The sequence below is a fragment of the Salvelinus fontinalis genome, chromosome 9, assembly GCF_029448725.1.
Source record: "Salvelinus fontinalis isolate EN_2023a chromosome 9, ASM2944872v1, whole genome shotgun sequence".
Taxonomy (NCBI): Eukaryota; Metazoa; Chordata; class Actinopteri; order Salmoniformes; family Salmonidae; genus Salvelinus; species Salvelinus fontinalis.
Window position 1 is genome coordinate 5,302,222 of NC_074673.1, and position 14,461 is coordinate 5,316,682.

The 14,461-nt window shown below is 46.9% G+C and overlaps 1 protein-coding gene across 2 annotated transcripts in view; it reads left to right on the top strand.

Annotated features, from left to right (window-relative positions):
* Positions 1 to 14,461, top strand: part of LOC129861945 (anoctamin-3-like) — a 110,301-nt gene that overhangs the window by 48,392 nt on the left and 47,448 nt on the right. For both annotated transcript variants that reach the window (XM_055933171.1, XM_055933172.1), the window contains 4 exons: positions 2,920 to 3,026; positions 7,828 to 7,883; positions 8,840 to 8,961; positions 10,054 to 10,188. In XM_055933171.1, the coding sequence (XP_055789146.1) occupies positions 2,920 to 3,026; positions 7,828 to 7,883; positions 8,840 to 8,961; positions 10,054 to 10,188 (420 nt within the window). The remainder of the gene's footprint in view (positions 1 to 2,919; positions 3,027 to 7,827; positions 7,884 to 8,839; positions 8,962 to 10,053; positions 10,189 to 14,461) is intronic.

Here is a 14,461-nt window from a genome sequence, read left to right on the forward strand (position 1 = left end):
CTAATCTAACCCTTACCTCAGCCCCCTAACCCTAACCCTTACCTCAACCCCCTAACCCTTACCTCAACCCCCTAACCTAGCCCTAACCTCAACACCCTAACCCTTACCTCAACCCCCTAACCCTTACCTCAACCCCCTAATCTAACCCTTACCTCAACCCCCTAACCTAACCCTTACCTCAACCCCCTAACCCTAACCTCAACCCCCTAACCCTAACCTCAACCCCCTAACCTGACCCTTACCTCAACCCCCTAACCTAACCCTAACCTCAACCCCCTAACCCTTACCTCAACCCCCTAACCTAACCCTTACCTCAACCCCCTAACCCTTACCTCAACCCCCTAACCCTTACCTCAACCCCCTAACCTAACCCTAACCTCAACCCCCTAACCCTAACCCTTACCTCAACCCCCTAACCTAAGCCTTACCCTTTCCCCAGTCACTACAACACAAACAGTCAATCTGACACGAACAGCTTGTGAGAGAGACTGGCTCATATGTGTGTTTGTTACAGGCTACACTGGAGGTGTAAACAGAGGAGGAAGAGACCAAGTTATCTTTAGACAGTGTTCTGTCTCTGTTATGATCATCTCCCCTGCTAGCATCTCAATCCTCCCATCACTTGTAAAATAGACTGGCTTGTATGAAATGTTATGTGTTTGTGTGAATTGGAGGCAACAGAGGAGGACGAAATGATGATAGAATGACTGCAGATAAAGATGCTATAATACAGTTCATAACGGCAGCTGCCGTCTCTATGACAACTCCCCCTTTCTTTCCTGTCTCTATGACAACTCCCCCTTTCTTTCCTGTCTCTATGACAACTCCCCCTTTCTTTTCGGTCTCTATGACAACTTCCCCGTTCTTTTCTGTCTCTGACAACTCCCCCTTTTCTGTCCCTGACAACTTCCTCGTTCTTTTCTGTCTCTGACAACTCCCCCTTTTCTGTCTCTGACAACTCCCCCTTTTCTGTCTCTATGACAACTCCCCCTTTCTTTTCGGTCTCTGACAACTCCCCCTTTCTTTACTGTCTCTATGACAACTCCCCCTTTCTTTTTGGTCTCTATGACAACTCCCCCTTTCTTTACTGTCTCTATGACAACTCCCCCTTTATTTACTGTCTCTGACAGCTCCCCCTTTATTTACTGTCTCTATGACAACTCCCCCTTTCTTTACTGTCTCTATGACAACTCCCCCTTTATTTACTGTCTCTATGACAACTCCCCCTTTCTTTACTGTCTCTATGACAACTCCCCCTTTATTTACTGTCTCTATGACAACTCCCCCTTTATTTACTGTCTCTGACAGCTCCCCCTTTATTTACTGTCTCTGACAACTCCCTCTTTTCTGTCTCTGACAACTCCCCCTTTCTTTTCTGTCTCTGACAACTCCCCCTTGCTTTTCGGTCTCTGACAACTCCCCCTTTTTTACTGTCTCTATGTCAACTCCCCCTTTCTTTTCGGTCTCTATGACAACTCCCCCTTTCTTTACTGTCTCTATGACAACTCCCCCTTTCATTTTGGTCTCTACGACAACTCCCCCTTTCTTTTCTGTCTCTGACAACTCCCCCTTTCTTTACGGTCTCTGACAACTCCCCCTTTCTTTATGGTCTCTATGATAACTCCCCCTTTCTTTACTGTCTCTATGACAACTCCCCCTTTTCGGTCTCTGACAACTCCCCCTTTATTTACTGTCTCTGACAGCTCCCCCTTTCTTTACCGTCTCTTTGACAAATCCCCCTTTCTTTACCGTCTCTATGACAACTCCCCCTTTCTTTGCCGTCTCTGTTACGACAACTCCCCCTTTCTTTAAGGTCTCTTTGACAACTCCCCCTTTCTTTACCGTCTCTTTGACAAATCCCCCTTTCTTTACCGTCTCTTTGACAAATCCCCCTTTCTTTACCGTCTCTGTTACGACAAGTCCCCCTTTCTTTACGGTGTCTGTTACGACAAGTCCCCCTTTCTTTACGGTCTCTGTTACGACAAGTCCCCCTTTCTTTACGGTCTCTGTTACGACAAGTCCCCCTTTCTTTACGGTCTCTGTTACGACATGTCCCCCTTTCTTTACGGTCTCTGTTACGACAACTCCCCCTTTCTTTACGGTCTCTACGACAACTCCCCCTTTCTTTACAGTCTCTGTTACGACATGTCCCCCTTTCTTTACGGTCTCTGTTACGACAACTCCCCCTTTCTTTATGCAAACTTTCTTTTTGTTGGAAGTCAGTAGTTCAACTCATGTACATGTTTCTCTGCCAGTTTGGTTTAATCTCCTTATTCTCTTTTTACAGCTTTTGTTCTTGGATAAAACAAAAATAAAGAGTTATTGCTTTTTTGCTCTCTGTTCAGAATTTAATCTAATTACTGACATTTGGTCCTGGAAATCCCTAATTTAGTGGCGATATTAGATGTAAAGTTATTTTTTTTAAGTATCTGATTGACTGTTGAATGCCTTAACAAAGAGCTTGTTGGTTTCTTCTTCTCTCCTCAGTTTGATGGGTGACATACTGTGTGTCATAATAATGCTTGTTGTTGGTGTGACGTATACGCCGGGAGTCAGGAAGCAGGTGCAGGAGCTGACTTATAATAATGAAACGATACAAATGAACAAACACGAGAAGCGTACTGAACGTGAGAGGAAACAATAACACCTAATGACCGATGACAACTGAGGGCTAATTAATAAAGGGGGAGTAATCAAGGAGAAAATGATGACCAGGTGTGTGTAATAATGGGGGAGCAGGTGTGTGTAATGTGGGTTGCCAGGTGTGCTCAATGTGGGTTGCCAGGACCGGTGGTTAATAGACCGCTGACGTCGGAGGGAGGGAGCAGGAGTGACAGTTGGTTCTCTCTTCCGTTATATGGATGATATACTGTAACATAATAATGCTGACATTTTGTTGGTTTTACTTTCTTTTCTCAGTTTTACCATCAACAACAGACAGACCTTCTTCTCCAACTCCACCAGAAGCAGAATAGTCCACCATGTTCTCCAACGCACCAAGTATGAGGACGGGAAATCTAAGATGGGTACGGAGCTACGCTATCTGTCTATCTACAGTGCATTCAGAAAGTATTCAGACCCCTTGACTTTTTCCACATTTTGTTACGTACCAGCCTTATTCTAAAATTGATTAAATCGATGTTTTCCCCTTTTCAATCTACACACAATACCCCATAATGACAAAGAAAAATTGGTTTTAGACATTTTTACAAATGTATTAAAAATAATACACTTAAATATCACATTTACATAAGTATTCAGACCCTTTACTCAGTACTTTGTTGAAACACCTTTGGCAGCGATTACAGCCTCGAGTCTTCTTTGGTATGATGCTACAAGTTTGTCACACCTGTATTTGGGGATTTTCTCCCATTCTACTCTGCAGATCCTCTCAAGCTCTGTCAGGTTGGATGGGGAGCGTCTCTGCACAGCTATTTTCAGGTCTCCAGAGATGTTCGATCAGGTTCAAGTCCTGGCTCTGGCTGGTCCACTCAAGGACATTCATTGACCTTTCCCAAAACCATTCCTGTGTTGTCTTGGCTGTGTGCTTAGGGTTGTTGTCCTGTTGAAAGGTGAACCTTCACCCAAGTCTGAGGTCCTGAGCTCTCTGGAGAAGGTTTTCATCAAGGATCTCTCTGTACTTTGCTCCGGTCATCTTTCCCTCGATCCTGACTAGTCTCCCAGTCCCTGCCGCTGAAAAACATCCCCACAGCCTCATGCTGCAACCACCATGCTTCACCGTAAGCATGGTGCCAGGTTTCCTCCAGATGTGATGCTTGGTATTCAGGCCAAAGAGTTCAAGCTTGGTTTATTGGTCATGGTCAGAGTCCTAGGTGCATTTTACTCCAAGCGGGCTGTCATGTGCCTTTTACTGAGGAGTGGCTTCCGTCTGGCCACTGTACCATAACGGAAGTGCTGCAGAGATGGTTGTCCTTCTGGAAGGTTCTCCCATCTCTACAGAGGAACTCTGGAGCTCTGTCAGAGTGACCATCGGGTTCTTGGTCACCTCCCTGACCAAGGCTCTTCTCCCCCGATTGATCAGTTTGGCCAGCTCTAGGAAGAGTATTGGTGGTTCCAAACTTCTATTTAAGAATGATGGAGGCCACTGTGTTGTTGGGGACCTTCAATGCTGCAGACAGTCCGACAGGATGCTCTCAATTGTGCATCTGTAAAAGTTTGTGAGGGTTTTAGAGGCCAAGGCAAATTTCTTTAGTCTGCTGAGGTTGAAGAGGTGTTGCGCCTTCTTCACCACGCTGTCTGTGTGGGTGGACCATTTCAGTTTGTCCATGATGTGTACGCCGAGGAACTTGAAGCTTCCCACCTTCTCCACTGCAGTCCCGTCGATGTGGATAGGGGGCGTGCTCCCTCTGCTGTTTCCTGAAGTCCACGATCAGCTCCTTTGACATTGAGTGAGAGGTTATTTTCCTGGCACCACTCTCCCAGGGCCCTCACCTCCTCCCTGTAGGTTGTCTACAAAAAATGACGAATCAGGCCTACTACTGGGGGGCGGCCGTCAGGAAGTTCAGGACCCAGTTGCACAGGGCGGGGTTCAGACCCAGGGCCTCCAGCTTAATGATGAGTTTGGAGGGTACTATGGTGTTGAATGCTGAGCGATAGTCAATGAACAGCATTCTTACATAGCTATTCCTGTTGTCCAGATAGGATAGGGTAGTGTGCAGCGCAATGGCGATTTTATCTTCTGTGAATATATTAGGGCGGTAAGCAAATTGAAGTGGGTCTGAGGTGTCAGATAAGGTAGAGGTGATATGATCCTTGACTAGTCTCTCAAAGCACTTCATGATGACAGAAGTGAGTACTACGGGGCGATAGTCATTTAGTTCTTGGGTACAGGAACAGTGGTGACCATCTTGAAGCATGTGGGGACAGCAGACTGGGATAGGGAGAGATTGAACATGTCCGTAAACACTCCAATCAGCTGGTCTGCGCACGCTCTGAGGACGCGGCTAGGGATGCCATTTGGGCCGGCAGCCTTGCGAGTCCTTGGTAGCGGAAAGTTGAGTAGCAGTGGTTCAATGATTTACCAGGGCGAGGTACTACAATCATTGTGTTGGTTGGGTTTTACTCAAATTTGCTTTGTCAAAAATCCCAAGCTACAATAAATGCGGCCTCGGGATATGGGGTTTCCAGTTTGCATAAAGTCCAGTGTAGTTCTTTTGAAGGACGGTTCTATTGAGCTTTCCTCGTGCTCTTGAGGAAGACTATATTCTACAGTGACAGCAGTGGCCACAGGCAGAACATACCGGTTTCCATCGACTTCTCCGATCGTAGCGGATGAAGTATGTTCTTTTTGTCAGGTTTTTTTGTCTCTGTGCTCCGGTGTGGCGATGATGTAATCCAGATTTATTTATTACTATTCACTATGAGGTAAGGGCCTGAAAAGTGAGCTTGCAACGGGTAACATAACCAGAACTTGGTCAACTCACATCGAAAGTGCGGTTTTGGGCCTTTTCGATTTCATTTTCATTTGCGCCTTCTCCAGTTTCTCCCAGGTGCGGTGCTGTATCAAAAAGAACTAACGTGCTTCAAACAGTTCCGTTTATTATTTAAGGTGTTGTCCTGCAACAACCTCTCTCTCTCTCAGCAAGATCAAACGAATCTGACATGATGTCCCGAACACGAGCTAATTAAGACTAAAACCGAGAAATTCCTGAATAACCTCCCACACTGCAAACAGCACAAGAGGCCCCTGTTCATCCCAATCTTTCTCAAACTCAAAGGAGTAAACTCTCAACATAAACGTGATAATCTAATAATCTCTCAAGATCATGTTAAGACTCTAGGTGGTAGGGCACAAGAGGGGCAAATGGGTAACACCCAATTGCTGTAGCACTTGTTGGGAGGCCTTTGACATAATATTCGAAGCGTGGTCCGATTGCACTACCCGCGGAAGTCCAAACGTTGAAAAGAATTACAGGGCCTTAACGATACTGGGCGCTCTGATTTTACCTCAGTGGAATGGCCTCAGGGAAACGAGTGGCAGCGCACATAATGGTCAAGAGAAACCGATTACCACTCTTTGCTTTGGGCAAAGGACCAACACAGTCCACCAGAACCGTGCTGATAGGTTTGTCAAAAGCAGCAATAGGCTGCAAAGGTGTGACCGGTACAGCGTTGTTCGGTTTACCCGTCTGGTCGCAAACACGACAGGATGTACAGTAAGATACAATATCCTGTTTCAGACCAGGGCAGAAGAAGTTACACAAGATACGGTCATACATGTTGTTGATCCCAAGATGGCCTGCCATACTACCGTCGGGAGCCAACCTCAGTATCTCTTGTCGAAGCGTAATTGGAACGACAATGTGAGATACACTGGACCAATCGTTTTGCCCAGGCGTGGCGTGAGAATACCATTTCCTCATTAGACCTACCATCTCTGTCAAAAGTAACCTCCACAGACTTTATCAAACTCCTCCTTTGGACGTATCTCAGCAAAAAAAGGGGAGAGGGAAACGTCTTTACTCTGTTCTGCTGCTTCCTAGACGTCAAAGTGTCAACTCTAGAACCCTCTCTTCCTTCAGTGGTCCTACAAACTTGCTCACCATGGTGGGATCGCTGACTTCCTCCTAAACACTAAACTTGCTCCCAGCAACTTTCTTAGACATAACACATGTAACGGCTCGCGCAGGGAAGGCTCTAGGGTACTTTTCTGATAACCCATCAGGTTCCTCTACTCTGGGTTTCTTACAAACGACCTTCCCTTCAGCCAAATTGTTTCCCAAAATGATTGAGACCCTCTTCACCAGTAGGCTAGGCCTCACTCCAACGACAATGGAACCAGAAATAAGATCAGAATCGAGTTCCACGTTATACAGAGGAGCTTCTATGCAACCCATCTCCACGCCTTGTACTAAACACACTGTAACCGGCTGCTGAACTGTCAGACAAAGGCAAAACACCCTCTAAAATGAAGGACTAGGCTGCCCCAGTGTCTCGCAGTACCTTCCCCGGCTGCTTCACAGTATCGCCACTCTGCAGAGACACGAACCCATCTGAAACAAATGTGGGTCATGTGAAATCCATAAATTAGGGCCTCATTTATGTATTTCAATTGACTGATTTCCTTTTATGAACTGTAACTCAGTAAAATGTTTGAAATTGTGGAATGTTGCGTTGTATTTATTTTTGTTCAGTACATTACTTTCAGAAGGCATTCAGACCCTTTGACTTTTTCCACATTTTGTTATGTTACAGCCTTGTTCTAAAATGGATTAAAAAAATCATTTTTTTTTTTTTTTGCTTTGTCATTATGGGGTATTGTGTGTAGATTAATGAGGGAGATTTTTTTGGGGGGGGTCTGAAAACTTTCCAAATGCACTGTATTAACCGAAAGGTTGCTAGATCGAATCCCCGAGCTGACAAGGTAAAAAATCTGTTGTTCTGCCCCTGAACAAGACAGTTAACCCACTGTTCCTAGGCTGTCATTGTAAATAAGAATTTGTTCTTAACTGACTGACTGACTGACTTGCCTAGTTAAATAAACCTGGAATTTCCTCCAAGACTGTTGAATACCTGTAGCAGTATATGTAGACCTAGCTTTGCCTTGATTGTGGGCGGGGCTAATGCCATTGAACATAACTAGCTCATCATTGACCTTCTCTGTTTATATAATGCAATGTAATAATTGTTATTAGAACTGTGGTAGCTTTAGATAGAATCCTCAGTGGTGGCCTCTGTCTAATGATGATTGGGGTCGAGCAATGTATTTTGAGTCTTGGGAAGGGAAACTAGTGTTTTGAATTCTAACATATTTCCAGTCTACTCTGGTTCTGCAGGACGATGTTAAGTGTTTTTCTTCTATTGTAGGTATCAACAGGTTATTGGGCAATGGAACATACGAGGCTGCATTTCCTCCACACGAGGTACGAACGTCGTTTTAATGATATTAAAATCTTAATTTTATTTGTCACGTGCGCCGAATACAACAGGTGTAGGTAGACCTTACCGTGAAATGCTTACTTACAAGCCCTTAACGCACCATGCCGTTTTAAGAAAGATAAGAGTTTTGAAAAAAATATTTACTAAATAAACTAAAGTAAAAAATAAATGAACAACAATAAAATAACAATAACGAGGCTATATACAGGAGGTACCAGTTCCCGTGTCAATGTGCAGGGGTAAACAGGTTAGTCGAGGTCATTTAGGTAATATGTGTACAGTACCAGTCAAAAGTTTGGAAACACCTGCTCATTCAAGGGTTTTTCTTTATTTTTCCTATTTTCTACATTGTAGAATAATAGTGAAGACATCAAAACCAGGAAATAACATATATGGAATCATGTAGTAACCAAAAAAAGTGTTAAACAAATCAACATATATTTTATATTTGAGATTCTTCAGAGTAGCCACCCTGTGCCTTGATGACAGCTTTGCACGCTCTTGGAGTTCTCTTAACCAGCTTCACCTGGAATGCTCTAGTCATTCTCTTGAAATAATATTTTAATATTTCTATATAATCAATCCGGAAATAGTCTAGACCTACATGCTTTTGAAAATGATTTCACAAGAGCCTTATTTCACATGATATACCTAAATACTTACAACCACATAGGCTGATAAATAACAATATAGTTTTCTTTAGATTATTTAATGAATGTTATTGTTATTGTTATTTCAAGTTATCCCTTTGGAGCGCAATGACACATTGTTAAAAATATGCCTGACTTGCATATAAATTGGTCAATTAAAGGCATCTAGTGCCTAGCAATGTGTTATTGCGCTCAAAAGGGATAACTTGAAATAACATTTAGGTTAATGAAATAATCTAAATAAAAATAGGATTGGAATAGGATTCATTCTCTGTGTCCTTGTGTTCCAGGGTGGCTATAGGAGCCGACACCCTATTGAGACCCACGGTGCCCAGAACCACAGACACCTGCTGTACGAGAGGTGGGCTCGCTGGGGCATGTGGTACAAGTACCAGCCTCTCGACCTTATCAGGTAGGTGTGTGTGGCGGTGTGCATGCGTGGCGTGGTGGTGCACTCTTAGAAATAAAATTAAAAATAGGTGCTATCTAGAATTATAAGGGTTCTTCGGCTGTCCCCATAGAAGAACCATTTGAAGAACCCATTTTGGTTCCAGGTAGAACCCTTTCCACAGAAGGTTCTACATGTAACCAAAAAGGGTTCTCATAAGGCAGGGGTGTCAAACTCATTCCACGGAGGGCCTAGTGTCTGCAGGTTTTTGGTTTTTCCTTTCAATAAAGCCCTAAACAACCAGGTGTGGGGAGTTCCTAACTAATTAGTGATGTTAATTCATCAATCAAGTACAAGGGAGGAGAGAAAACCCGCAGACACTCGGCCCCCCGTGGAATGAGTTTGACACCTGTGTCATATGGGAACAGCCAAAGAACCCTTTTGGTGTGTGTGTGTGTGTGTGTCTCAGGAGTCCTATCTAAATTAAACACAGCAGACCATAGCTAGGTCAGAACCGGTCCAATGTACAAATCGACCCATAACTAGGTCTGAACTAGTCCAATGTACCAGTCGACTCATAGCTAGGTCAGAACCGGTCCAATGTACAAGTCGACCCATAACTAGGTCTGAACCAGTCCAATGTACCAGTCGACCCATAGCTAGGTCAGAACCGGTCCAATGTACAAGTCGACCCATAACTAGGTCAGAACCGGTCCAATGTACCAGTCGACCCATAACTAGGTCTGAACAGGTCCAATAGTCACTTTTTATGAATTGTTTTTTAATTCGTCCATCTACCTGGAAACATGATAGATGTGCTTGATATACCTGTACTCATTTATAATAACGGAGTTGCTTCCTTTCAGGCAAATACAGCTGGGTCTGAATTGCTCCAAATGAATCAATGCATGTCGGGAGTTTTACTAATCTATTCTCTCTATTGGACTTTTCATGCACTACGGGCTTTACTCTAGGGAGAAGGTCGGCCTGTACTTTGCCTGGTTGGTTACAAAGAACTTGTTCCTGCCAGGCGAATACAGTCTGGTCTGATTTTCAAGGTCAACCCCAACCAAGCTGTTGCTAATCTATTTTGTTCATTGGACTTTTCCTCTCCAGGCGTTACTTTGGGGAGAAGATTGGGCTGTACTTTGCCTGGTTGGGCTGGTACACTGGCATGCTGATCCCTGCAGCTCTGGTGGGTCTCTTCGTCTTCCTCTACGGACTCCTTACTATGGACACAAGTCAAGTCAGGTCAGTCAGGACACATCAGGGGTTAAACTGGGCCGTGTTCCGCCCGGGAACGAGACCTGACACCAATGATCCAAATTGAGAGCCAGGTCGGAGCTGAGACCTAGTACCTTTTGGTGATTTGAATGATCTAATGATCATTTTTAGTAAGCAACAGCAAAATCAGACAATACCATGGTAGAATAGTTTGACCTATTCAATTGTTCAGCCTGTCGCTTTCTATGCGACAAAATAATATTCCTATCGAGACGCATTCAGATTGCGAGTCGTTACCTCACAGGGAGAGAAGCCCAGTCGTTACCTCACAGGGAGAGATGCCCAGTCGTTACCTCACAGGGAGAGAAGGATGCATGCTCAGTCGTTACCTCACAGGGAGAGAAGGATGCATGCCCAGTCGTTACCTCACAGGGAGAGAAGGATGCATGCCCAGTCATTACCTCACAGGGAGAGAAGGATGCATGCTCAGTCGTTACCTTACAGGGAGAGAAGGATGCATGCTCAGTCGTTACCTTACAGGGAGAGAAGGATGCATGCCCAGTCGTTACCTCACAGGTAGAGAAGGATGCATGCCCAGTCGTTACCTCACAGGGAGAGAAGGATGCATGCCAGTCATTACCTCACAGGGAGAGATGCCCAGTCGTTACCTCACAGGGAGAGAAGGATGCATGCTCAGTCGTTACCTCACAGGGAGAGAAGGATGCATGCCCAGTCGTTACCTCACAGGGAGAGAAGGATGCATGCCCAGTCGTTACCTCACAGGGAGAGATGCCCAGTCGTTACCTCACAGGGTGAGAAGGATGCATGCCCAGTCATTACCTCACAGGGAGAGATGCCCAGTCGTTACCTCACAGGGAGAGAAGGATGCATGCCCAGTCGTTACCTCACAGGGAGAGATGCCCAGTCGTTACCTCACAGGGAGAGAAGGATGCATGCCCAGTCGTTACCTCACAGGGAGAGAAGGATGCATGCCCAGTCATTACCTCACAGGGAGAGATGCCCAGTCGTTACCTCACAGGGAGAGATGCCCAGTCATTACCTCACAGGGAGAGATGCCCAGTCATTACCTCACAGGGAGAGATGCCCAGTCGTTACTTCACAGGGAGAGAAGGATGCATGCCCAGTCATTACCTCACAGGGAGAGAAGGATGCATGCCCAGTCGTTACCTCACAGGGAGAGATGCCCAGTCGTTACCTCACAGGGTGAGAAGGATGCATGCCCAGTCATTACCTCACAGGGAGAGATGCCCAGTCGTTACCTCACAGGGAGAGAAGGATGCATGCCCAGTCGTTACCTCACAGGGAGAGAAGGATGCATGCCCAGTCATTACCTCACAGGGAGAGATGCCCAGTCGTTACCTCACAGGGAGAGATGCCCAGTCATTACCTCACAGGGAGAGATGCCCAGTCATTACCTCACAGGGAGAGATGCCCAGTCGTTACTTCACAGGGAGAGAAGGATGCATGCCCAGTCATTACCTCACAGGGAGAGAAGGATGCATGCCCAGTCGTTACCTCACAGGGAGAGAAGGATGCATGCCCAGTCGTTACCTCACAGGGAGAGAAGGATGCATGCCCAGTCGTTACCTCACAGGGAGAGAAGGATGCATGCCCAGTCGTTACCTCACAGGGAGAGATACCCAGTCGTTACCTCACAGGGAGAGGTGCCCAGTCGTTACCTCACAGGGAGAGAAGGATGCATGCCCAGTCGTTACCTCACAGGGAGAGAAGGATGCATGCCCAGTCGTTACCTCACAGGGAGAGAAGGATGCATGCCCAGTCATTACCTCACAGGGAGAGATGCCCAGTCGTTACCTCACAGGGAGAGATGCCCAGTCATTACCTCACAGGGAGAGATGCCCAGTCATTACCTCACAGGGAGAGATGCCCAGTCGTTACTTCACAGGGAGAGAAGGATGCATGCCCAGTCATTACCTCACAGGGAGAGAAGGATGCATGCCCAGTCGTTACCTCACAGGGAGAGAAGGATGCATGCCAGTCGTTACCTCACAGGGAGAGAAGGATGCATGCCCAGTCATTACCTCACAGGGAGAGAAGGATGCATGCCAGTCGTTACCTCACAGGGAGAGAAGGATGCATGCCCAGTCGTTACCTCACAGGGAGAGGTGCCCAGTCGTTACCTCACAGGGAGAGAAGGATGCATGCCCAGTCGTTACCTCACAGGGAGAGAAGGATGCATGCCCAGTCGTTACCTCACAGGGAGAGATGCCCAGTCGTTACCTCACAGGGTGAGAAGGATGCATACCCAGTCATTACCTCACAGGGAGAGATGCCCAGTCGTTACCTCACAGGGAGAGAAGGATGCATGCCCAGTCGTTACCTCACAGGGAGAGAAGGATGCATGCCCAGTCATTACCTCACAGGGAGAGATGCCCAGTCGTTACCTCACAGGGAGAGATGCCCAGTCATTACCTCACAGGGAGAGATGCCCAGTCATTACCTCACAGGGAGAGATGCCCAGTCGTTACTTCACAGGGAGAGAAGGATGCATGCCCAGTCATTACCTCACAGGGAGAGAAGGATGCATGCCCAGTCGTTACCTCACAGGGAGAGAAGGATGCATGCCCAGTCGTTACCTCACAGGGAGAGAAGGATGCATGCCCAGTCGTTACCTCACAGGGAGAGAAGGATGCATGCCCAGTCGTTACCTCACAGGGAGAGATACCCAGTCGTTACCTCACAGGGAGAGGTGCCCAGTCGTTACCTCACAGGGAGAGATGCCCAGTCGTTACCTCACAGGGAGAGAAGGATGCATGCCCAGTCGTTACCTCACAGGTAGAGAAGTATGCACGCCCAGTCGTTACCTCACAGGTAGAGAAGTATGCACGCCCAGTCGTTACCTCACAGGGAGAGAAGGATGCACGCCCAGTCGTTACCTCACAGGGAGAGAAGGATGCACGCCCAGTCGTTACCTCACAGGGAGAGAAGTATGCACGCCCAGTCGTTACCTCACAGGGAGAGAAGGATGCACGCCCAGTCGTTACCTCACAGGGAGAGAAGGATGCATGCCCAGTCGTTACCTCACAGGTAGAGAAGGATGCATGCCCAGTCGTTACCTCACAGGTAGAGAAGGATGCATGCCCAGTCATTACCTCACAGGGAGAGGTGCCCAGTCGTTACCTCACAGGGAGAGAAGGATGCACGCCCAGTCGTTACCTCACAGGGAGAGAAGGATGCATGCCCAGTCGTTACCTCACAGGTAGAGAAGGATGCATGCCCAGTCGTTACCTCACAGGGAGAGAAGGATGCATGCCCCGTCGTTACCTCACAGGGAGAGAAGGATGCATGCTCAGTCGTTACCTCACAGAGAGAGATGCCCAGTCGTTACCTCACAGGGAGAGAAGGATGCATGCCCAGTCGTTACCTCACAGAGAGAGATGCCCAGTCGTTACCTCACAGGGAGAGAAGGATGCATGCCCAGTCGTTACCTCACAGGGAGAGAAGGATGCATGCCCAGTCGTTACCTCACAGGGAGAGAAGGATGCATGCCCAGTCGTTACCTCACAGGGAGAGAAGGATGCATGCCCAGTCGTTACCTCACAGGGAGAGAAGGATGCATGCCCAGTCGTTACCTCACAGGGAGAGATACCCAGTCGTTACCTCACAGGGAGAGGTGCCCAGTCGTTACCTCACAGGGAGAGAAGGATGCATGCTCAGTCGTTACTTCACAGGGAGAGAAGGATGCACGCCCAGTCGTTACCTCACAGGGAGAGAAGGATGCATGCCCAGTCGTTACCTCACAGGGAGAGAAGGATGCACGCCCAGTCGTTACCTCACAGGGAGAGATACCCAGTCGTTACCTCACAGGGAGAGAAGGATGCACGCCCAGTCATTACCTCACAGGTAGAGAAGGATGCACGCCCAGTCATTACCTCACAGGTAGAGAAGTATGCATGCCCAGTCGTTGTAGGCTACAACATTCCTAATGCAGTCGTGGGAAAACATAGCTTTTGAAAGCAGTTTTGATGGTTTCTGTTAAGAGGAAGATCACTGAGCTTTCTGTTGTTACTAGACTATATACTTATTTGTCAAATGCACCATTTTAGAACCAGTTTTTAGCAGCGTCAATGGCGTTGAAATGCATAGGGAAGACCGGGCTAAACGTAACAGGGGTCCGGTGTAACGGCCTACATTACATTCACAGTACATGATCCTTGGTTAGCTGAGTGCCATTCAAGTCATCAATATGTTGCTAACTAGCAACAAGAGAGCTTAGAGAGTTTGCGATCTAGCTAACGACTAACCCAATGTTTACGCT